The sequence below is a fragment of the Ranitomeya imitator genome, chromosome 2, assembly GCF_032444005.1.
Source record: "Ranitomeya imitator isolate aRanImi1 chromosome 2, aRanImi1.pri, whole genome shotgun sequence".
In the NCBI taxonomy this organism is placed as follows: domain Eukaryota; kingdom Metazoa; phylum Chordata; class Amphibia; order Anura; family Dendrobatidae; genus Ranitomeya; species Ranitomeya imitator.
Window position 1 is genome coordinate 411,952,512 of NC_091283.1, and position 26,077 is coordinate 411,978,588.

Genomic DNA, 26,077 nt, shown 5'->3' on the forward strand with positions numbered 1-26,077 from the left:
CGTTGGCTGCCTTGCTATTTAGCTCCACCTGAGTCTGTCTTCCTTGCTCCTTGTCAATGTTCCAGTGTTGGATCTGAGCTACTGCATCTTTCCTTGGGCCTGCTGCTCTGCTAGATAAGTGCTTCTAGTTTGTTTTCTGTTTTTTCTGTCCAGCTTGCTATTAACTTTTGCTGGAAGCTCTGAGAAGCAAAGGGGTGCACCGCCGTGCTGTTAGTTCGGCACGGTGGGTCTTTTTGCCCCTTTGCGTGGTTTTCGTTTTAGGGTTTTTTGTAGACTGCATAGTTCTCTTTGCTATCCTCGCTCTGTCTAGAATATCGGGCCTCACTTTGCTGAATCTATTTCATTCCTACGTTTGTCTTTTCATCTTGCTAACAGTCATTATATGTGGGGGGCTGCCTATTCCTTTGGGGTATTTCTCTGAGGTAAGTCAGGCTTGTATTTCTATCTGCAGGCTAGTCAGCTCCTCAGGCAGTGTCGAGTTGCATAGGTAGTTATAGGCGCAATCCACTGCTGCTTATAGTTGTGTGAGGATAGATCAGGTACTGCAGTCTACAGAGATTCCACGTCTCAGAGCTCGTCCTATTGTTTTTGGTTATTGCCAGATCTCTGTATGTGCGCTGATTACTGCACGCTGTGTTGCCTGATTGCCAGCCATAACAGCGGTCCCACTGCGGTCCGGTCAAATGGGTGTCTCAAGTCCGCTCCGGCGCCTCCTATCTTCATTCCATGATGTCCTCTTCTGGTCTTCACGCCGCGGCTCCGATGCAGGCGTACTTTGTCTGCCCTGTTGAGGGCAGAGCAAAGTACTGCAGTGCGCAGGCGCCGGGCCTCTCTGACCTTTACGGCACCTGCGCACTGCAGTACTTTGCTCTGCCCTCAACACGGCAGACAAAGTACGCCTGCGCCGGAGCCGCAGCGTGAAGATGACTCCCGTACACTTTAATGCATAGATGATAACATATATGAAGCACACGGCGTGTAGATAAGCCCCTGATGACGGTGAGCTTACCTCACTCGATTTTGGAGGTGACAGGTTCCCTTTAAAGAATAGAAAGATTGGCAGTCTGGGATTGGTCAAGCCTGACTCTGATCTTCCTATCATCATTTGTTGGGAAGCCCCCATAACCATTGGACAGTTGGCTAAACAAGGCGATATCGGCATATCTAAGTCTAATTTCACACTTGCGTTGTGCACCGCACGTCGCTATGCGACGTTGCGGCGCACCGACGCAAGCAGCGAAAGCGCCGCACAACGGGGGCAGCGGATGCATTTTTCCAGCGCTTCCGCTGCCCCATTGTGAGGTGCGGGGAGGTGGGGGCGGAGTTCCGACCGCGCATGCGCGGTCGGAAAAAGCGGACCGTCGGCAGCAAAAAACGTTACATGTAACGTTTTTTGCTCCCGGCGGACCGCCACGAGCAAAAAACGTTACATGTAACGTTTTTTGCTCCCGGCGGACCGCCACAACACGGCGCAACCGTCACACGATGGTTGCGACGTGTGTAAATGCGTCGCTAATGTCAGTCTATGGGGCAAAAACGCATCCTGCAGACACCTTTGCAGGATGCGTTTTTTACCCTAAACGACGCATTGCGACGTATTGAAAAAAACGCTAGTGTGAAAGTTGCCTAATGTGCATAGGGGCATTAAAGGGAATCCGTCAGTGGGATCAACCCTCCTAAGCCGTCTATATGGGTATGCAGGTCATAGAAAGATGAATAAAATGATACCCTGATATTTGTGATCAGATGTCTTATTACAGAGAAATCCATGTTTTTTTAAAATATGTAAATGAGAATCTGCCTCCAGAGCTAATCTTTGTGATGAGTATGTTTAGATTTAATTTCTAAGTTTTTAGGCTTCATAGCTGAACTCTTAAGATGTTTTTGAAGACAGTTATCCACGCGTTATTACTGATTTCTGTATTCTTTCCTCTATGTTGGTTTAATGCCTGGTAACAGAAAGACAACAATTTCTACACTGCAAACCAGCCCAGCAAGTTTAGTTCAGGCCATAAGGGAGGAAAATTGCAACTGCAGAATCATGTCTGCAGTTCTGAAGCATAAATACATTCTGAAAGTACACTGCTTAAAAAAATAAAGGGAACACTTAAACAAAAGAATATAACTCCAAGTAAATCAAACTTCTGTGACATCAAACTGTACACTTAGGAAGCAAAACTGTTTAACAATCAATTTCACAAGCTGTTGTGCAAATGGAATTGACAACAGATGGAAATTATTGGCAATTATCAAGACACACTCAATAAAGGAGTGGTTCTGCAGGTTGGGACCACAGACCACATATCAGTACCAATGTTTTCTGACTGATGTTTTGGTCACTTTTGAATGTTGGTTGTGCTTTCACACTCGTGGTAGCATGAGACAGACTCTACAACCCACACAAGTGGATCTGGTAGTGTAGCTCATCCAGGATGGCACATCAATGGAAGCTGTGGCAAGAAGGTTTGCTGTGTCTGTCAGCGTAGTGCCCAGAGACTGGAGGCGCTACCAGGAGACAGGCCAGTACACCAGGAGACGGCCGTAGGAGGGCAACAACCCAGCAGCAGGACCGCTACCTCAGCTTTTGTACAAGGAGGAACAGGAGGAGCACTGCCACAGCCCTGCAAAATGACCTCCAGCAGGCCACAAATGTGCATGTGTCTGCACAAAAGGTTAGAAACCGATTCCATGAGGATGGTCTGATTGTCCGACATCTACAGATGGGGGCTGTGCTCACAGCCCAACACCGTGCAGGACGATTGGCATTTGCCACAGAACACCAGGACTGGCAAATTCGCCACTGGCACCCTGTGCTCTTCACAAATGAAAGCAGGTTCACACTGAGCACATGTGACAGATGTGACAGAGTCTGGAGACGCCGTGGAGAGCAATCTGCTGCCTGCTACATCCTTCAGCATGACCGGTTTGGCAGTGGGTCATTAAATATGTAGGGTGGCATTTCTTTGGAGGGCCGCACAGCCCTCCATGTGCTCTCCAGAGGTAGCCTGACTGACATTAGGTACCGAGATGAGATCCTCATGTCCCTTGCGGGACCATATGATGGTGCAGTTGGCCCTGGGTTCCTCCCATTGCAGGACAATACCAGACCTCATGTGGCTGGAGTGTGTCATGCAGTTCCTGCAAGATGAAGGCATTGCAGCTATGGACTGGCCCGCCCGTTCCCCAGACCTGAATCCGATTAAATACATCTGGGCAGAGGCGTAGCTAGGATTTTGGTTCAGGGAGGGCAAAACTTCTGAGTGGGCCCCTAGACAGGTAACCTGGATTATAACTCGGTGACGCACCCTAATCCTGGAAGAGAACCTCAGCAGATGACCGCGCTATTACTGAAGATATAGAGACCAACATGGATATTTCCGCCATATGGTCAGTGGAAGATACCAGCCCTACAGAGCATATAACAGATCACTGCACAGTTACAGATAATGTCTTACCGTTGATGTTCTTTCTGATGGAATCATTCATTTTTCCTGTCTTTTCCATCTGGCCCAGACCGACATGACAACTTCTTCCAGCTACAACTCATCTGCAGAGAATACAACAAAGACACATTTCACTTCTCACATTCCAGCCCCGTCACCATCTATTCCCAACCTGCACAAATTCCTCATCCTGCTGATACCCCAATACTGAGCCGCTACTGCCATATGTGTCCCTATTACTCCTCCTTATACCCCAATACTGAGCCGCTGCTGCCATATGTGACCCTATTAATGCCCCTGATACCACAATACTGAGCCGCTGCTGCCGCTGCTATTACTGCACCTGCTGTGAGGTTCTCTGTGCCCTCTAAATTCTAAAGCACCCCTCTTTAATATAGTAATGCTGGGTGCAAGTGCCCTGGAAAACAGTGCCCATATTTTGCCCCCTAGAAAGTAATATTGCCCTGTGTGCCCCTTTGATAGTCACAGCAACCTGAGTTCCCCTATAACAATAAGTGCCCACTTTACATTTAATAATGTCCTGAGTCTCCCCCTGTACAGCTCTGTGTATAGACACAGTATGATGCCCCCTCACTGTATAGTACCACCCACACAGTATACTGACTCCTTAGTAGCCTTCAAACTGTTTGATGGCTCCAACATTGTATAATGATTCCCACACTGTATGATGGCCCCCTATATAGCCTCCATATACAGTAGCATAATGCACCAAATAGCCCACAATATAGTATAATACACTCCCCATAGGCAGACTCTATAAAATAAGGCAGCCCCCATAGGCAGACCCTGTAATAAGGCAGCTCCCCCATATAGGTAGACCCTGTAATAAGGCAGTACCCCCATAGGCAGACCCTGTAATAAGGCAGCCCCCATAGTCAGACCCTGTAATAAGGCAGCCCCCATAGTCAGACCCTGTAATAAGGCAGCACCCCCATAGTCAAACCCTGTAATAAGGCAGCACCCCCATAGTCAAACCCTGTAATAAGGCAGCACCCCCATAGTCAAACCTTGTAATAAGGCAGCACCCCCATAGTCAGACCCTGTAATAAGGCAGCACCCCCATAGTCAGACCCTGTAATAAGGCAGCCCCCATAGTCAGACCCTGTAATAAGGCAGCACCCCGATAGACAGACCTTGTAATAAGGCAACACCCCAATAGTCAGACCCTGTAATTAGGCAGCACCCCCATAGTCAGACCCTATAGTAAGGCAGCACCAACATAGGCAGGCCCTATAATAAGGCAGCCCCCATAGTCAGACCCTGTAATAAGGCAGCACCCCTATATGCAGACCCTGTAATAAGGCAGCACCCCTACAGGCAGACCCTGTAATAAGGCAGCACCCCCATAGTCAGAACCTGTAATAAGGCAGCCCCTCCATAGACAGACCCTGTAATAAGGCGGCAGATCCCCATAGGCAGACCCTGCAATAAGGCAGCACCCCCATAATCAGAACCTGTAATATGGCGGCAGATCCCTATAGGCAGACCCTGTAATAAGGCAGCACCACCCATAAAAAATAAATACTCACCTCTCATCTTCCTGGTTCATGCGCTGCTCCCGCTGATCTTTTGACAGCGGGCGCCGGGCAGTGACATCATCGCGCCCGCTGTCAGTGTCGGTGACGTCAGATGCCGACATTGACAGGGGCATGATGGGAGAAGGAGCGTAGCGCTCCTTCTCCCATCAATGCGATCAGCTGTATCAGCTTAATGCCGGTACAGGTGATCTTCCGCTGACGGCGGGGGGCCCACTGCTGGCACCGGGCCCCCCGCCTGCTCAGGGGCCCTATAGCGGCAGAGCAGGGAGATCGATTCTCCCTGCTCTGCCGCAGAATGTAACTGTATCGGTGAGCTCAGGGTGGGCCCCCTCAGAGCACCGGGCCCAGGGCGCCAGCACCCTCTGCCCCCCTGGTAGCTACGCTACTGTATCTGTCTCGCATCCTCCACCAACGTCACATTGCACCACAGACTGTCCAGGAATTGGTGGATGCTTTAGTCCAGGTCTGGGAGGAGATCCCTCAGGAGACCATCCGCCGCCTCATCAGGAGCATGCCCAGGCGTTGTAGGGAGGTCATACAGGCACGTGGAGGCAACACACACACAACTGAACATTATTTCCTTGTCTTGAGGCATTTCCACTGAAGTTAAATCAGCCTGTAATTTGATTTTCCCCTTTGATTTTGAGTATCATTCCAAATGTAGACTTCCATGGGATGTTTATTTTTATTTACATTGATCATTTTTATGTTTTATTGTTCTCAACACATTCCACTATGTAATGAATAAAGATTTACAACTGGAATATTTCATTCAGTGATATCTAGGATGTGGGATTTTAGTGTTCCCTTTATTTTACATTAATTCTATTCACATATAGATGCACTTGTTCTTTATTTATCTTCCTTTATCCAGAGGTTGGGCCATCACTGAGCTTATTATAGGAAATATCCTTACGGGAAAAGGAATGTCAAAGCATGAAATCGCAAAATGACATCTTCCGGGTCATATGATAAGTGTAGGATCCATTTCATCCAGTCAAAAGATATTCTGAGCTACTTACCAGTTTAATCTATATGGTAATCTGCTGGAGGTTTATAAATAAAAACAACAATAACCCAGGAGCTACAGATGAGAGATCAGAAAGAGGAGCTGGGACAAAAGGCGGCCAAGAAAAACAAGGGGTTTTCTTTTCCATGCGGTGTCTGCATGACAAGTGCACAATACACTGCTGCTGACTGCCAGGCTTCTGCCAGCCAAACAAGCCTTTTAAACAGGCAAATTGGAGCTGGATGGGTAATCCTGGGTCTGGCGCAGATTGGGCTGTGTGCCCTATGTATGAACTGCTCTAATAAGGAGCTTAGTGATTACTCTGTGCACAATCAAAGCCGCGGAGCATCGAAAGACAGACGGGCGCAGCTGCTGACAAGAAGAAGGACGCGGCAGCATAATGTGGCCGATCTATCTGAGGGGATCCACAGCCCCAACTATGATTTACTGCACCGATATAAACATCTGCAGAAAAACAGCTGCCTGGTTATGTGTCGCTGATCTGTGCAACACCATTACTCACATAAGCCGAGCTCATAGAGATTACTTCTCACAGCATGAAGAGAGAGCTGGAGATGGATGGATACCAGAGGCATTTCAATGGTATCTATATACTTGGGAGGCAGATACAGTTGAATACAGGGAGTTATTGGCTCATTGTTCTATCATTCTCCCTGTCCATCCGAGCTCTCAGTCTCAGTGCAGCAGGCGCGATGCTGTTGTTGCATCCCGCCTACTCGGGAAGCCTCGATCTTTTATATTTTAATGAAAAGGTGATACAGTGTGTGAGGCTGTTGGGAACATCATACTGTGTTAGGGAACTGTGTGGTCCGTCATACTGTGTTAGGGAACTGTGTGGTCCGTCACACTGTGTTAGGGAACTGTGCGGTCCGTCACACTGTGTTAGGGAACTGTGCGGTCCGTCACACTGTGTTAGGGAACTGTGCGGTCCGTCATACTGTGTTAGGGAACTGTGCGGTCCGTCATACTGTGTTAGGGAACTGTGCGGTCCGTCCTACTGTGTTAGGGAACTGTGCGGTCCGTCACACTGTGTTAGGGAACTGTGTGGTCCGTCACACTGTGTTAGGGAACTGTGCGGTCCGTCACACTGTGTTAGGGAACTGTGCGGTCCGTCCTACTGTGTTAGGGAACTGTGCGGTCCGTCCTACTGTGTTAGGGAACTGTGCGGTCCGTCCTACTGTGTTAGGGAACTGTGCGGGCCGTCCTACTGTGTTAGGGAACTGTGCGGTCCGTCCTACTGTGTTAGGGAACTGTGCGGTCCGTCCTACTGTGTTAGGGAACTGTGCGGTCCGTCCTACTGTGTTAGGGAACTGTGCGGTCCGTCCTACTGTGTTAGGGAACTGTGCGGGCCGTCCTACTGTGTTAGGGAACTGTGCGGTCCGTCCTACTGTGTTAGGGAACTGTGCGGTCCGTCCTACTGTGTTAGGGAACTGTGCGGTCCGTCCTACTGTGTTAGGGAACTGTGCGGTCCGTCCTACTGTGTTAGGGAACTGTGCGGTCCGTCCTACTGTGTTAGGGAACTGTGCGGTCCGTCATACTGTGTTAGGGAACTGTGCGGTCCATCCTACTGTGTTAGGGAACTGTGCGGTCCGTCCTACTGTGTTAGGGAACTGTGCGGTCCGTCACACTGTGTTAGGGAACTGTGCGGTCCGTCACACTGTGTTAGGGAACTGTGCGGTCCGTCACACTGTGTTAGGGAACTGTGCGGTCCATCCTACTGTGTTAGGGAACTGTGCGGTCCGTCCTACTGTGTTAGGGAACTGTGCGGTCCGTCCTACTGTGTTAGGGAACTGTGCGGGCCGTCCTACTGTGTTAGGGAACTGTGCGGTCCGTCCTACTGTGTTAGGGAACTGTGCGGTCCGTCCTACTGTGTTAGGGAACTGTGCGGTCCGTCCTACTGTGTTAGGGAACTGTGCGGGCCGTCCTACTGTGTTAGGGAACTGTGCGGTCCGTCCTACTGTGTTAGGGAACTGTGCGGTCCGTCCTACTGTGTTAGGGAACTGTGCGGTCCGTCCTACTGTGTTAGGGAACTGTGCGGTCCGTCCTACTGTGTTAGGGAACTGTGCGGTCCGTCCTACTGTGTTAGGGAACTGTGCGGTCCGTCCTACTGTGTTAGGGAACTGTGCGGTCCGTCCTACTGTGTTAGGGAACTGTGCGGTCCGTCCTACTGTGTTAGGGAACTGTGCGGTCCGTCCTACTGTGTTAGGGAACTGTGCGGTCCGTCCTACTGTGTTAGGGAACTGTGCGGTCCGTCCTACTGTGTTAGGGAACTGTGCGGTCCATCCTACTGTGTTAGGGAACTGTGCGGTCCGTCCTACTGTGTTAGGGAACTGTGCGGTCCGTCACACTGTGTTAGGGAACTGTGTGGTCCGTCACACTGTGTTAGGGAACTGTGCGGTCCGTCACACTGTGTTAGGGAACTGTGCGGTCCATCCTACTGTGTTAGGGAACTGTGCGGTCCGTCCTACTGTGTTAGGGAACTGTGCGGTCCGTCCTACTGTGTTAGGGAACTGTGCGGGCCGTCCTACTGTGTTAGGGAACTGTGCGGTCCGTCCTACTGTGTTAGGGAACTGTGCGGTCCGTCCTACTGTGTTAGGGAACTGTGCGGTCCGTCCTACTGTGTTAGGGAACTGTGCGGGCCGTCCTACTGTGTTAGGGAACTGTGCGGTCCGTCCTACTGTGTTAGGGAACTGTGCGGTCCGTCCTACTGTGTTAGGGAACTGTGCGGTCCGTCCTACTGTGTTAGGGAACTGTGCGGTCCGTCCTACTGTGTTAGGGAACTGTGCGGTCCGTCCTACTGTGTTAGGGAACTGTGCGGTCCGTCCTACTGTGTTAGGGAACTGTGCGGTCCGTCATACTGTGTTAGGGAACTGTGCGGTCCGTCATACTGTGTTAGGGAACTGTGCGGTCCGTCATACTGTGTTAGGGAACTGTGCGGTCCGTCATACTGTGTTAGGGAACTGTGCGGTCCGTCATACTGTGTTAGGGAACTGTGCGGTCCGTCATACTGTGTTAGGGAACTGTGTGGTCTGTCATACTGTGTTAGGGAACTGTGTGGTCCGTCATACTGTGTTAGGGAACGGTGTGGTCCATCATACTGCAGTCCGTCATACTGTGTTAGGGAACTGTGTGGTCCGTCATACTGTGTTAGGGACTGTGTTAGGGAACTGTGCGGTCCGTCATACTGTGTTAGGGAACTGTGCGGGCCGTCATACTGTGTTAGGGAACTGTGCGGTCCGTCATACTGTGTTAGGGAACTGTGCGGTCCGTCATACTGTGTTAGGGAACTGTGCGGTCCGTCATACTGTGTTAGGGAACTGTGCGGTCCGTCATACTGTGTTAGGGAACTGTGCGGTCCGTCATACTGTGTTAGGGAACTGTGCGGTCCGTCATACTGTGTTAGGGAACTGTGCGGTCCGTCATACTGTGTTAGGGAACTGTGTGGTCTGTCATACTGTGTTAGGGAACTGTGTGGTCCGTCATACTGTGTTAGGGAACGGTGTGGTCCATCATACTGCAGTCCGTCATACTGTGTTAGGGAACTGTGTGGTCCGTCATACTGTGTTAGGGACTGTGTTAGGGAACTGTGCGGTCCGTCATACTGTGTTAGGGAACTGTGCGGGCCGTCATACTGTGTTAGGGAACTGTGTGGTCCGTCACACTGTGTTAGGGAACTGTGAGGTCCGTCACACTGTGTTAGGGAACTGTGCGGTCCGTCACACTGTGTTAGGGAACTGTGCGGTCCGTCACACTGTGTTAGGGAACTGTGCGGTCCGTCACACTGTGTTAGGGAACTGTGCGGTCCGTCACACTGTGTTAGGGAACTGTGCGGTCCATCCTACTGTGTTAGGGAACTGTGCGGTCCGTCCTACTGTGTTAGGGAACTGTGCGGTCCGTCCTACTGTGTTAGGGAACTGTGCGGGCCGTCCTACTGTGTTAGGGAACTGTGCGGTCCGTCCTACTGTGTTAGGGAACTGTGCGGTCCGTCCTACTGTGTTAGGGAACTGTGCGGTCCGTCCTACTGTGTTAGGGAACTGTGCGGTCCGTCCTACTGTGTTAGGGAACTGTGCGGTCCGTCCTACTGTGTTAGGGAACTGTGCGGTCCGTCCTACTGTGTTAGGGAACTGTGCGGTCCGTCATACTGTGTTAGGGAACTGTGCGGTCCGTCATACTGTGTTAGGGAACTGTGCGGTCCGTCATACTGTGTTAGGGAACTGTGCGGTCCGTCATACTGTGTTAGGGAACTGTGCGGTCCGTCATACTGTGTTAGGGAACTGTGCGGTCCGTCATACTGTGTTAGGGAACTGTGCGGTCCGTCATACTGTGTTAGGGAACTGTGCGGTCCGTCATACTGTGTTAGGGAACTGTGCGGTCCGTCATACTGTGTTAGGGAACTGTGCGGTCCGTCATACTGTGTTAGGGAACTGTGCGGTCCGTCATACTGTGTTAGGGAACTGTGCGGTCCGTCATACTGTGTTAGGGAACTGTAGGGTCCGTCATACTGTATAGAGAGCTGTGGGGGCCATCATACTGTACAAGGGTTGTGGGGGCACTCATACTGTAGGAGGGAACTGTGAGGTCCATCATACTGTATGATGCGCTCTAGGACTATTAAACTGTGTAGAGGGCTGTTAGGCCTTTATATTGTTTGAAGGTAATGGGGAGTCATTATAATGCATATGGTGCTGGGGGGTCCAAAATGTATTGGTGGCTGTGTGGTCTATTATACTGTGAATAGGTCATGTGGAGTCCATCTTACTGTGTATAGAGTGCAATGGGGTCCATCATACTACTTTATAGGGTGCTCTGGGGGCCATCACATTGCACAGATGGGATAAGGGGTCCATCATACTGTGTGGGGTGGTGCTGTAGAGGCAACATAATGTGTGTGTATGTTTATGTGAGGGATTGTGGGTGCATCATATTAGTGCAGGTTGCTGTGGGGTGATCATATTGAGCGTGTGGGAGATAATTATGTGAGGGGATTCACTGTGAGGTATACTTTTTGTGGGGACATTTTTGAGGTCATGATAATCTATAGGGGCTATGAAAGGGGGTTCCATAGTGGGTGATAGAGTGGCAATCAAAATGATTGAAACCCAACCTCAACTGGCGCAACAGCCATGTCTATCAAGCCCTTCGGATGCTACAGTGTTATGATCTGGTGGCCTAGGAGCAGCATGTGACGTACTCTGGAGAAGGTGGTACCTGTACTGACCGCAGACCCTGGACTTAGCACTGCGACTAGAAGTAGCCGTGGGATGTACCTAACACTCCCTAGACACCTCGACACAGCCTAAGGACTAACTTCCCCTAAAGATAGAAACGGGAAAACTATCTTGCCTCAGAGAAAATTCCCAAAGGATAGACAGCCCCCACAAATATTGACTGTGAGAAGAGAGGGAAATGACATACGCAGACTGAAATCAGGATTTAGCAAAGGAGGCCTTTCTAGCTAAAAAGAAAGAATAGGACAGAGTACTATGCTGTCAGTATTAAAACACTAGAAAATATCCACCACAGAAAATACAAATCTCCACATCTGACTAAAGACATGGAGGGTATATCTGCATCTCCAGAGATACAGCTTGGCTGCAAAAAAATCCTTACACAGACAAGCTGGACAAGACAAAACAAGAAAATGCACAGAACTATAAGGACCACAGCATGTGGACAGCAAAAACAAAGCCAGAACTTATCTTTGTTGAAAAGAACAGCAAAACAGGAGAGACCAGTCAGGGATGTGAATCCTCCAAAAACAATGGACAACTGGCACTGACTAAAGGATCAAGCAAGACTAAATAGCCCAGTCCAAATTGCAATAAGTGGACACACCTGATAAATGCTGCGATCCAAAGACAGCAGCACTACCACTCATAACCACCGGAGGGAACCCAAGAACAGAATTCACAACAGTACCCCCCCTTGAGGAGGGGTCACCGAACCCTCACCAGAGCCCCCAGGCCGATCAGGACGAGCCAAATGAAAGGCACGAACCAAATCGTCAGCATGGACATCGGAGGCAACAACCCAAGAATTATCCTCCTGGCCATAACCCTTCCATTTGACAAGATACTGAAGCTTCCGCCTCGAAAAACGAGAATCTAAAATCTTCTCAACCACATACTCCAACTCCCCATCAATCAATACAGGGGCTGGAGGATCAACAGAGGGAACGGGCACCACATACTTCCGCAACAAAGATCTATGGAGAACATTATGGATGGAAAAAAAGAGGCTGGAAGGGCCAAACGAAAAGACACTGGATTGATAATCTCAGAAATCCTATAAGGCCCAATAAACCGAGGCTTGAACTTAGGGGAAGAAACCTTCACAGGAACATGACGGGAAGACAACCAGACCAAATCCCCAACCCGAAGCCGGGAACCAACACACCGACGACGGTTAGCAAAACGCTGAGCCTCCTCCTGAGACAACACCAAATTGTCCACCACATGAGCCCAAATTTGCTGCAGCCTGTCAACCACAGAATCCACACCAGGACAATCAGAAGGCTCAACCTGCCCTGATGAAAAACAAGGATGAAAACCAAAATTACAAAAAAAAGGCGAAACCAAGGTAGCAGAACTAGCCCGATTATTAAGGGCAAACTCGGCCAATGGCAAGAAAGCCACCCAATCATCCTGATCAGCAGACACAAAGCATCTCAAATAAGTTTCCAAAGTCTGATTAGTTCGCTCGGTTTGGCCATTTGTCTGAGGATGAAATGCGGAAGAAAAAGACAAATCAATGCCCAGCCTTGCAAAAAAGGCCCGCCAAAACCTAGAAACAAACTGGGAACCTCTATCGGACACAATATTCTCCGGAATGCCATGCAAACGAACCACATGCTGAAAAAACAACGAAACCAAATCAGAAGAGGAAGGCAATTTAGGCAAAGGTACCAAATGAACCATCTTAGAAAACTGATCACAAACCACCCAGATAACCGACATCCTCTGGGAAACCGGAAGATCTGAAATAAAATCCATAGAAATATGCGTCCAAGGCCTCTCAGGGACCGGCAAAGGCAGAAGCAACCCACTAGCATGGGAACAACAAGGATTGGCCCGCGCACAAGTCCCACAGGACTGCACAAAAGAACGCACATCCTGCGACAAAGAAGGCCACCAAAAGGACCTACCAACCAAATCTCTGGTACCAAAAATCCCAGGATGGCTAGCCAACACAGAACAATGAACCTCAGAAATCACTTTACTAGTCCATCTATCAGGAACAAACAGTTTCCCCACTGGACAGCGGTCAGGTTTATCAGCCTGAAATTCCTGAAGAACCCGTCGTAAATCAGGGGAGATGGCAGAAAGAATCACCCCTTCCTTCAGAATGCCGACTGGCTCAAGGACCCCAGGAGAATCAGGCAAAAAACTCCTAGAGAGGGCATCAGCCTTAACATTCTTAGAACCCAGAAGATACGAGACCACAAAATCAAAACGGGAGAAAAACAGGGACCATCGAGCCTGTCTAGGGTTCAATCGTTTGGCAGACTCGAGGTAAATCAGATTTTTATGGTCGGTCAGGACCACAATACGGTGCTTGCTCCCCTCAAACCAATGTCGCCACTCCTCAAATGCCCACTTCATAGCTAACAACTCCCGATTGCCGACATCATAATTGCGTTCTGCAGGCGAAAACTTCCGAGAAAAGAAGGCACACGGTTTCATCAAGGAACCATCAGAATTCCTCTGAGACAAAACGGCCCCTGCCCCAATCTCAGACGCGTCAACCTCAACCTGAAATGGAAGAGAAACATCCGGCTGATGCAACACAGGGGCAGAAGTAAATCGGCGTTTAAGCTCCTGAAAGGCAGAAACAGCCGTGGAGGACCAATTCGTCCCATCAGCGCCTTTCTTCGTCAAATCGGTCAGAGGTTTAACCACACTGGAGAAGTTGGCAATGAAACGACGATAAAAATTAGCAAAGCCCAAGAATTTCTGAAGGCTCTTCACAGATGTGGGCTGAATTCAATCATGAATGGCCTGAACCTTAACCGGATCCATTTCTATAGATGAGGGAGAAAAAATGAAGCCCAAAAAAGAAATCTTCTGCACTCCAAAGAGGCACTTAGACCTCTTCACAAATAAAGCATTATCACGGAGGATCTGAAATACCATGCTGACCTGTTTCACATGAGACTCCCAATCATCGGAAAAAATCAAAATATCATCCAAATATACAATCATGAATTTATCAAGATAACTCCGAAAGATATCATGCATGAAGGATTGGAACACAGATGGGGCATTAGAGAGTCCGAATGGCATCACAAGGTATTCAAAATGGCCTTTGGGCGTATTAAATGCAGTTTTCCATTCGTCACCCTGCTTAATACGAACAAGATTATATGCCCCTCGAAGGTCAATCTTAGTAAACCAACTAGCCCCCTTAATCCTAGCAAACAAATCAGTAAGCAAAGGCAAAGGGTATTGAAATTTGACCGTGATCTTATTCAAGAGGCGATAATCAATACAGGGTCTCAAGGAGCCATCCTTCTTGGCAACAAAAAAAAAACCTGCTCCTAATGGTGAAGAAGATGGCCGAATATGCCCCTTCTCCAAAGACTCCTTAATAGAGCTCCGCATGGCGGCATGTTCTGGCACAGAAATATGGAAAAGTCGGCCCTTAGGGAATTTACAACCTGGAATCAAGTCAATAGCACAATCACAGTCCCTATGCGGTGGAAGGGAACTGGATTTGGGCTCATCGAATACATCCTGGAAATCTGACAAAAACTCAGGAATTTCAGAAGAGGGGGAAGAGGAAATTGACATCAAAGGAACGTGACCATGAACCCCCTGACAACCCCAACTAGTCACAGACATTGATTTCCAATCTAACACCGGATTATGTACCTGTAACCATGGAAAACCTAGCACATTAGCATCATGCAAATTATGCAACACCAGAAAACGACAATCTTCCTGATGGGCTGGCGCCATGCACATGGTCAGCTGTGTCCAAAACTGAGGTTTATTTTTAGCCAACGGTGTAGCATCAATGCCCCTTAAAGGAATAGGGTTCTGCAAAGGCTGCAAGGGGAAACCACAACGTCTGGCAAATTATAAGTCCATTAAGTTCAGAGCGGCGCCTGAATCCACAAATGCCATGACAGAAAATGACGATAATGAGCAGATCAAGGTCACAGATAACAGAAATTTAGGTTGTACAGTACTGATGGTAACAGAACTAGCGATTCTCTTTGTACGCTTAGGGCAATCAGAAATAACATGAGCAGAATTGCTGCAGTAAAAACACAACCTATTCTGACGCCTGAATCTTTGTCGTTCAGCTCTAGACAAAATCCTATCACACTGCATAGGCTCAGGGCTCCGCTAGGAGGACAACGCCACAGTGTGCACAACTCTGCGCTCGCGCAAGCGCCGATCAATCTGAATGGCCAGAGACATAGAATCACTCAGACCAGCAGGCGTGGGGAACCCCACCATAACATCTTTAACAGATTCAGAAAGACCCTTTCTGAAAATTGCCGCCAAGGCATCCTCATTCCATTTAGTCAATACAGATCATTTTCTAAATTTCTGGCAATATGATTCTGCCGCTTCTTGACCCTGACACAGGGCCAACAAGGTCTTCTCTGCATGATCCACTGAATTAGGTTCATCATACAATAACCCTAGCGCCTGAAAAAAGGTGTCTACATTAAGCAAAGCAGGATTCCCAGATTCCAGGGAAAATGCCCAATCCTGAGGATCACCACGCAGCAGGGAAATAACAATTTTAACCTGCTGAATGGGATCACCAGAAGAACGGGGTTTCAGAGCAAAAAACAGTTTACAGTTATTTTTAAAGCTCAAAAATTTGGACCTGTCCCCAAAAAACAAATCAGGAGTTGGAATTCTAGGCTCTAAAACCGGAGTCTGAACGATATAATCGGAAATACCCTGTACTGTAGCAGCAAGTTGATCCACACGAGAAACCAATTCCTGAACCTCCATGCCAGCGCCTAACTCCTGAGCCACCCAGAGGAAAAGAGGGAAGGAAAGACACAACAGACTACAGAAAAAAAAAATGGCTCAGCACTTTCCTTCCCTTCTTCTGAGATGCGTTTAACTCATTGTTGGCCAGTTGTACTGTTATGATCTGGTGGCCTAGGAGCAGCATGTGACGTACTCTGGAGAAGGTGGTACCTGTACTGACCGCAGACCCTGGACTTAGCACCGCAACTAGAAGTAGCCGTGGGATGTACCTAACACTCCCTAGACACCTTGACACAGCCTAAGGACTAACTTCCCCTAAAGATAGAAACGGGAAAACTATCTTGCCTCAGAGAAAATTCCCAAAGGATAGACAGCACCCCACAAATATTGACTGTGAGAGGAGAGGGAAATGACATACGCAGACTGAAATCAGGAATTAGCAAAGGAGGCCTTTCTAGCTAAAAAGAAAGAATAGGACAGGGTACTATGCGGTCAGTATTAAAACACTAGAAAATATCCACCACATAAAATACAAATCTCCACATCTGACTAAAGACATGGAGGGTATATCTGCATCTCCAGAGATACAGCTTGGCTGCAAAAAAATCCTTACACAGACAAGCTGGACAAGACAAAACATGAAAATGCACAGAACTATAAGGCCCACTGTCATGATCTGGTAATTCAGTACCACAATGGACATAGGAGTCAGAGCACATACAGTGACCTGACAATAACCCAAAAACAAAGAACGAGCTCTGAGACGTGGAAACTCTGCTGACCGCAATCCCTAATCCTCTCCAACCACACACTAGAGGCAGCCGTGGATTGCGCCTAACGCTCCCTATGCAACTCGGCACAGCCTGAGAAACTAGCTAGCCTGAAGATAGAAAATAAGCCTACCTTGCCTCAGAGAAATACCCCAAAGGAAAAGGCAGCCCCCACATATAATGACTGTGAGTAAGATGAAAAGACAAACGTAGAGATGAAATAGATTTAGCAAAGTGAGGCCCGACTTTCTGAACAGAGCGAGGATAGGAAAGGTAACTTTGCGGTCAACACAAAACCCTACAAACAACCACGCAAAGGGGGCAAAAAGACCCTCCGTACCGAACTAACGGCACGGAGATACACCCTCTGCGTCCCAGAGCTTCCAGCAAGCACGAGAAAACAATTAAGCAAGCAGGACAGAAAAAAACAGCAAACAAAAAGCAAAAGCGGAACTTAGCTATGCAGAGCAGCAGGCCACAGGAACGATCCAGGAGAAAACAGGTCCAATACTAGAACATTGACTGGAGGCCAGGATCAAAGCACTAGGTGGAGTTAAATAGAGCAGCACCTAACGACTTCACCACATCACCTGAGGAAGGAAACTCAGAAGCCGCAGTACCACTTTCCTCCACCAACGGAAGCTCACAGAGAGAATCAGCCGAAGTACCACTTGTGACCACAGGAGGGAGCTCTGCCACAGAATTCACAACAGTACCCCCCCTTGAGGAGGGGTCACCGAACCCTCACCAGAGCCCCCAGGACGACCAGGATGAGCCATAGGAAAGGCACGAACAAGATCGGGAGCATGGACATCAGAGGCAAAGACCCAGGAATTATCTTCCTGAGCATAACCCTTCCACTTAACCAGATACTGGAGTTTCCGTCTTGAAACACGAGAATCCAAAATCTTCTCCACAGTATACTCCAACTCCCCCTCCACCAAAACCGGGGCAGGAGGATCAACAGATGGAACCATAGGTGCCACGTATCTCTGCAACAATGACCTATGGAAGACGTTATGTATGGAAAAAGAATCTGGAAGGGTCAGATGAAAAGACACAGGATTAAGAACCTCAGAAATCCTATACGGACCAATGAAACGAGGTTTAAACTTAGGAGAGGAACCCGTCATAGGAATATGACGAGAAGATAACCAAACCAAATCCCCAACACGAAGTCGGGGACCCACACAGCGTCTGCGATTAGCGAAACGTTGAGCCTTCTCCTGGGACAAGGTCAAATTGTCCACTACATGAGTCCAAATCTGCTGCAACCTGTCCACCACAGTATCCACACCAGGACAGTCCGAAGACTCAACCTGCCCTGAAGAGAAACGAGGATGGAACCCAGAGTTGCAGAAAAACGGCGAAACCAAGGTAGCCGAGCTGGCCCGATTATTAAGGGCGAACTCAGCCAAAGGCAAAAAGGACACCCAGTCATCCTGATCAGCAGAAACAAAGCATCTCAGATATGTTTCCAAGGTCTGATTGGTTCGTTCGGTCTGGCCATTAGTCTGAGGATGGAAAGCCGAGGAAAAAGACAAGTCAATGCCCATCCTACCACAAAAGGCTCGCCAAAACCTCGAAACAAACTGGGAACCTCTGTCAGAAACGATATTCTCTGGAATGCCATGTAAACGAACCACATGCTGGAAGAACAATGGCACCAAATCAGAGGAGGAAGGTAATTTAGACAAGGGTACCAAATGGACCATCTTAGAGAAGCGATCACAGACCACCCAAATGACTGACATCTTTTGAGAGACGGGAAGATCTGAAATAAAATCCATAGAGATATGTGTCCAAGGCCTCTTCGGGACCGGCAAGGGCAAAAGCAACCCACTGGCACGAGAACAGCAGGACTTAGCCCGAGCACAAATCCCACAGGACTGCACAAAAGTACGCACATCCCGCGACAGAGATGGCCACCAAAAGGATCTAGCCACTAAGTCTCTGGTACCAAAGATTCCAGGATGACCAGCCAACACCGAACAATGAACCTCAGAGATAACTTTATTCGTCCACCTATCAGGGACAAACAGTTTCTCCGCTGGGCAACGATCAGGTTTATTAGCCTGAAATTTTTGCAGCACCCGCCGCAAATCAGGGGAGATGGCAGACACAATTACTCCCTCTTTGAGGATACCCGCCGGCTCAGATAAACCCGGAGAGTCGGGCACAAAACTCCTAGACAGAGCATCCGCCTTCACATTTTTAGAGCCCGGAAGGTACGAAATCACAAAGTCAAAACGGGCAAAAAACAGCGACCAACGAGCCTGTCTAGGATTCAACCGCTTGGCAGACTCGAGATAAGTCAAGTTCTTATGATCAGTCAAGACCACCACACGATGCTTAGCTCCTTCAAGTCAATGACGCCACTCCTCGAATGCCCACTTCATGGCCAGCAACTCTCGATTACCCACATCATAATTTCGCTCAGCAGGCGAAAACTTCCTGGAAAAGAAGGCGCATGGTTTCATCACCGAGCAATCAGAACTTCTCTGCGACAAAACAGCCCCTGCTCCAATCTCAGAAGCATCAACCTCGACCTGGAACGGAAGCGAAACATCTGGTTGACAACACAGGGGCAGAAGAAAAACGACGCTTCAACTCTTGAAAAGCTTCCACAGCAGCAGAAGACCAATTGACCACATCAGCACCCTTCTTGGTTAAATCGGTCAATGGTTTAGCAATACTAGAAAAATTGCAGATGAAGCGACGATAAAAATTAGCAAAGCCCAGAAACTTTTGCAGACTTTTCAGAGATGTCGGCTGAGTCCAATCATGGATGGCTTGGACCTTAACAGGGTCCATCTCGATAGTAGAAGGGGAAAAGATGAACCCCAAAAATGAAACCTTCTGAACACCAAAGAGACAGTTTGATCCCTTCACAAACAAAGAATTAGCACCCAGGACCTGGAACACCGTTCTGACCTGCTTCACATGAGACTCCCAATCATCCGAAAAGATCAAAATGTCATCCAAGTACACAATCAGGAATTTATCCAGGTACTCTCGGAAGATGTCATGCATAAAGGACTGAAACACTGATGGAGCATTGGCAAGTCCGAATGGCATTACTAGATACTCAAAATGGCCCTCGGGCGTATTAAATGCAGTTTTCCATTCATCGCCTCGCTTAATACGCACAAGATTATACGCACCACGAAGATCTATCTTGGTGAACCAACTAGCCCCCTTAATCCGAGCAAACAAATCAGATAACAACGGCAAGGGGAACTGAAATTTAACCGTGATCTTATTTAGAAGGCAGTAATCTATACAAGGTCTCAGTGAACCATCCTTCTTGGCTACAAAAAAGAACCCTGCTCCTAATGGCGACGATGACGGGCGAATATGCCCCTTCTCCAAGGACGCCTTCACATAACTCCGCATAGCGGCGTGCTCAGGCACAGATAAATTAAACAGTCGACCTTTTGGGAATTTACTACCAGGAATCAAATCGATAGCACAATCACAATCCCTATGCGGAGGTAGGGTATCGGACTTGGGCTCATCAAATACATCCCGGTAATCAGACAAGAACTCTGGAACCTCAGAAGGGGTGGATGACGAAATAGTCAGAAATGGGACATCGCCATGTACCCCCTGACAACCCCAGCTGGACACAGACATGGATTTCCAATCTAATACTGGATTATGGACTTGTAGCCATGGCAACCCCAACACGACCATATCATGCAGATTATGCAACACCAGGAAGCGAATAACCTCCTGATGTGCAGGAGCCATGCACATGGTCAGCTGGGTCCAGTACTGAGGCTTATTCTTGGCCAAAGGCGTAGCATCAATTCCTCTCAATGGAATAGGACACTGCAAGGGCTCCAAGAAAAACCCACAACGCCTAGCATACTCCAAGTCCATCAAATTCAGGGCAGCGCCTGAATCCACAAATTCCATGACAGAATACGATGACAAGGAGCAGATCAAGGTAACGGACAGAAGAAATTTTGACTGTACCGTACCAATGGTGGCAGACCTAGCGAACCTCTTAGTGCGCTTAGGACAATCAGAGATAGCATGAGTGGAATCACCACAGTAGAAACACAGCCCATTCAGACGTCTGTGTTCTTGCCGTTCAACTCTGGTCAAAGTCCTATCGCACTGCATAGGCTCAGGTTTAAGCTCAGGTAATACCGCCAAATGGTGCACAGATTTACGCTCACGCAAGCGTCGACCGATCTGAATGGCCAAAGACATATACTCATTCAGACCAGCAGGCATAGGAAATCCCACCATGACATCCTTAAGGGCTTCAGAGAGACCTTTTCTGAAAATAGCTGCGAGCGCACCTTCATTCCATTGAGTGAGTACGGACCACTTTCTAAATTTCTGACAATATACCTCTATCTCATCCTGACCCTGACACAGAGCCAGCAAATTTTTCTCTGCCTGATCCACTGAATTAGGCTCATCGTACAGCAATCCGAGCGCCAGGAAAAACGCATCAACATTACTCAATGCAGGATCTCCTGGCGCAAGGGAAAATGCCCAGTCTTGAGGGTCGCCACGCAAAAAAGAAATAATAGTTCTCACTTGTTGAACTGGGTCACCAGAGGAGCGAGGTTTCAAGGCCAGAAACAGTTTGCAATTATTTTTGAAATTCACAAACTTGGCTCTATCACCATAAAACAAATCAGGAATAGGAATTCTTGGTTCTAACATAGGCTTCTGAACCACCAAATCTTGAATCTTTTGTACATTTATAACGAGATTATCCATTGAAGAGCACAGACCCTGAATGTCCATGTCCACACCTGTGTCCTGAACCACCCAAATGTCTAGGGGAAAAAACAGGCAAAACACAGTGCAGAGAAAAAAAAATGGTCTCAGAACTTCTTTTTTCCCTCTATTGAGAATCATTAGTACTTTTGGCCTCCAGTACTGTCATGATCTGGTAATTCAGTACCACAATGGACATAGGAGTCAGAGCACATACAGTGACCTGACAATAACCCAAAAAACAAGAACGAGCTCTGAGACGTGGAAACTCTGCTGACCGCAATCCCTAATCCTCTCCAACCACACACTAGAGGCAGCCGTGGATTGCGCCTAACGCTCCCTATGCAACTCGGCACAGCCTGAGAAACTAGCTAGCCTGAAGATAGAAAATAAGCCTACCTTGCCTCAGAGAAATACCCCAAAGGAAAAGGCAGCCCCCACATATAATGACTGTGAGTAAGATGAAAAGACAAACGTAGAGATGAAATAGATTTAGCAAAGTGAGGCCCGACTTTCTGAACAGAGCGAGGATAGGAAAGGTAACTTTGCGGTCAACACAAAACCCTACAAACAACCACGCAAAGGGGGCAAAAAGACCCTCCGTACCGAACTAACGGCACGGAGATACACCCTCTGCGTCCCAGAGCTTCCAGCAAGCACGAGAAAACAATTAAGCAAGCAGGACAGAAAAAAACAGCAAACAAAAAGCAAAAGCGGAACTTAGCTATGCAGAGCAGCAGGCCACAGGAACGATCCAGGAGAAAACAGGTCCAATACTAGAACATTGACTGGAGGCCAGGATCAAAGCACTAGGTGGAGTTAAATAGAGCAGCACCTAACGACTTCACCACATCACCTGAGGAAGGAAACTCAGAAGCCGCAGTACCACTTTCCTCCACCAACGGAAGCTCACAGAGAGAATCAGCCGACGTACCACTTGTGACCACAGGAGGGAGCTCTGCCACAGAATTCACAACAGCCCACAGCATGTGGACAGCAAAAACAAAGCCAGAACTTATCTCTGTTGAAAAGAACAGCAAAATAGGAGACCAGTCAGGGATGTGAATCCTCCAAAAACAATGGACAACTGGCACTGACTAAAGGATCAAACAAGACTAAATAGCCCAGTCCAAATTGCAATAAGTGGACACACCTGATAAATGCTGCGATCCAAAGACAGCAGCACTACCACTCATAACCACCGGAGGGAACCCAAGAGCAGAATTCACAACACTACAGGGGAGCAGAGTCGCACGCTAATGCCAGCCCCACATCCTTGACACCTCACAATAGAACTGTGAGGCTCATATGTTATCAGTCCTTTCTTTATTGTAACAGGGTGGCAGATCTATTTTTCAACCTTCTTGCAACAATGAGACATCAAAGCTGATGTACGGTATATTCAGTCATGAATGTAAAACACATTAATAGTTCTGCAGATATAAAAAAAAGCTGGACTTTAGAACTGTAACCTTTGGCTGGAAGAAAATCTCTAACATAAGTATGCAGTCTGGCCCAGATCATACTGAGAGTAAATACTATTAGTAATGCATATGTACAGAAATAATCTCTTACCTGGAATGTTGTGAATGGTAATTGCGAGGATCAGCAGCATAATCCGTCTCCAGCTGCTGCCCACTTCTTTGTGTGGTGAATCCCGAGTGCTCAGTGAAGACGGATCTTCGGCTAGGGGAGAATGAGCCCCTCTCTTTCTCTGGTACACATCTCCATTCTCTATTTTATCTACAGGAGACATAAACACGAACCATCAGTAAATTCAGACAAGATGAATACAAAGAACTGGAAATACTCTGAATAATTTTGCAATGGTGGCAATATAGGTGTCTTATCGATTGGCTACAGCTGTCTGGTGCCAACCAGGCTGGAAAAGAAGAATTGGAGATCATGGGGGACATGGGCAATGGGATGAAGGAACGCTGTGGGATCGAAAGGTATTTTCTCCTATTATATTACCCCACTGACTGTAAAGTCAAAGAAAGGGGCAGAAAACTTTTCAACATTACTAAAATCCATCCATTTACTGTCTATAGCATGCATATTACCGTTTAATTCACACAGAACACTTTAGCTCCCCTATTCTCAGGATCACTGGAGATCTCAGCAGCCGGACCCCTTCCAATCATAAATTTATCAAGTATCCCATGGGTATTTTTGATATATGGGACAACCCCTTAGGCTAGGGCCACACGACCGTTTTTCTCTCATCCGAGAAAATGGTAATCACACTCTGATCAGATTCTAATGAGCGTTTGATCAGACTGGCATCCAATTTTATCGGATGACAAGAATAAAAATTTTTTAAAATGCTCATTTTCTGCATTCTGTCAGTCTGTGAAAATAGGACCGCACTGGGATGTCCGATTCTTTTCTACAGATCCATAGACATGAATGACCGAGTGTGACAATCAGATGCAACTTGTGCATGCTGTGATTTTTTTCCTAAGGCTGACTAACATAGGCTAACGGGGACGAGTGTTACCTGTCAAAACGATGGATAGCACTTGTCTGATTTTACGGTCGTGTGCACGAGCTCTTAAAGTTAGAATTTTGACCTAAAAACTCTTCAGATCAAATGAACCCTCCAGATATTTTAGCTCATCCCCCAATTTATGGCAAGCCATCAGCAATATCCCTGCTCGGACTAAGCCACATATATGACAATTTGCAGATGTCTATATTACTGCATAGGGTGGCTGTGAGGGCCATCATACTGTATAGGGGCTGTGCAGGCCTTAATACTGTTGGAAGGAACTGTAGGGGCCATCATACTGTATGGGGGCTGTGTGGGCCTTAATACTGTTGGAGGGAACTGGAGGGGCCATCATACTGTATGAGGGCTGTGCGGGCCCTATTACTGTTGGAGGGAACTGTAGGGGCCATCATACTGTATGGGGGCTGTGCGGGCCTTAATACTGGTGGAGGGAACTGGAGGGGCCATCATACTGTATGGGGGCTGTGTGGGCCCTATTACTGTTGGAGGGAACTGTGGGGGCCATTATACTGTATGGGGGCTGTGTGGGTCCTATTACTGTTGGAGGGAACTGTAGGGACCATCATACTGTATGGGAGTTGTACGTGCTTTAATACTGTTAGAGGGAAATGTAGGGGCCATCATACTGTATGGGGGCTGTGTGGGCCCTATTACTGTTGGAGGGAACTGTAGGGGCCATCATACTGTGTGGGGGCTGTGCGGGCTTTAATACTGTTGGAGGGAACTGTAGGGGCCATCATAGTGTATGGAAGCTGTGCGGGCTTTAATACTGTTGGAGGGAACTGTAGGGGCCATCATACTGTATGGGAGCTGTGTGGGCCCTATTACTGTTGGAGGGAACTGCGGGGTCCATCATACTGTATAAGGGGTTCTGGGACCATTATACAGTGTGAAGGGCCTTTATATTGTTTGAGGGAAAAGGGGAGTGGGGGTCATTATACTGGTTTCATGAGAGTCAGCCACCCAGGTACTGTATAAACCCAGCTCCTGACCTGGAGACTCCAGGTCATACTGTTTAATAGATTCAGGCACATTGTGCATTCCTCTCTCAGTTGAAGACTAGACAGAGAAGTGAGCTCAAGCAGCACTGTGAGGGTATGTGCACACATTCAGTTTTTTTTCACATTTTTTTCGCGATAAAAACGCGATAAAACCGCATTAGAAACTGCAGACATATGCATCCTATCATTTAGAATGCATTCTGCAATTTTTGTGCACATGATGCGTTTTTTTCCGCAAAACAAAACGCATCGCGGTAAAAAAAAGCAGCATGTTCATTAATTTTGCGTTTTTTTCGCGTTTTTCCCGCTATTCTATGCATTTGGAAAAAAACGCACAAAAAACGCATCAAGAACGCAGAAAAATAACACGAAAATAAAGCATGCGGATTTCTGGCAGAAATGTCAGGTTTTTGTCAAGAAAATTTCTGCCAGAAATCCTGACGTGCGCACATAGCCTAAAGGCTCTTTTCCATTTGCGAGAAACACGTCCGTGTCTCGCATGTGAAAACCAAGGTCTGGCGACTGCACTTGGGAGCGGAGCGTGCGGCTCCATGTGTTGCTATGCGGCCGCACGCTCCGCTCTGGAGTGCCGGTGCCAGAGCTTGTTTTTCACATGCGAGACACGGACGTGTTTCTCGCAAATGGAAAAGAGCCCTAATGCTGATGCCGGTGACAGGCACTAGACTGCTGTGTTTTCCCACTATCGGGGCTTGTGAAGTTGAAACAGACAGTGTTTTGATCCGATGCCAATTAGCCTACCATCCGGGTGACTCACGGGGGGTAATGTGATAATGCTTCACTTTGCAGCTTCCAATAGAGGTGGGAAATATGCAAGTAACCTGCAGCCTACGAGCTGGGGAAGATCGGAGAAGAGATCAGTCTTTATTGCGCTATTTTTGCTGAGTCTTCCATGAATATAGAGTAGATTTAACAAGGAGAGCAAGACAAAGCATTCATTACACCGCTTCTCGGATTCCTCAGCACCAGGTGTCACTTTGATGGTCACCTCCACTAGCCACAATCAAGTAGAAATAATACAATTGCTGCTAGAATCATTAGCAGG

The 26,077-nt window shown here is 47.9% G+C and overlaps 1 protein-coding gene across 4 annotated transcripts in view; it reads right to left on the minus strand.

The window, feature by feature from the left end:
• Nucleotides 1–26,077, minus strand: part of SLC39A11 (solute carrier family 39 member 11) — a 724,893-nt gene that overhangs the window by 147,135 nt on the left and 551,681 nt on the right. For all 4 annotated transcript variants that reach the window (XM_069750717.1, XM_069750716.1, XM_069750719.1 and 1 more), the window contains one exon: nt 23,077–23,244. In XM_069750717.1, the coding sequence (XP_069606818.1) occupies nt 23,077–23,244 (168 nt within the window). The remainder of the gene's footprint in view (nt 1–23,076; nt 23,245–26,077) is intronic.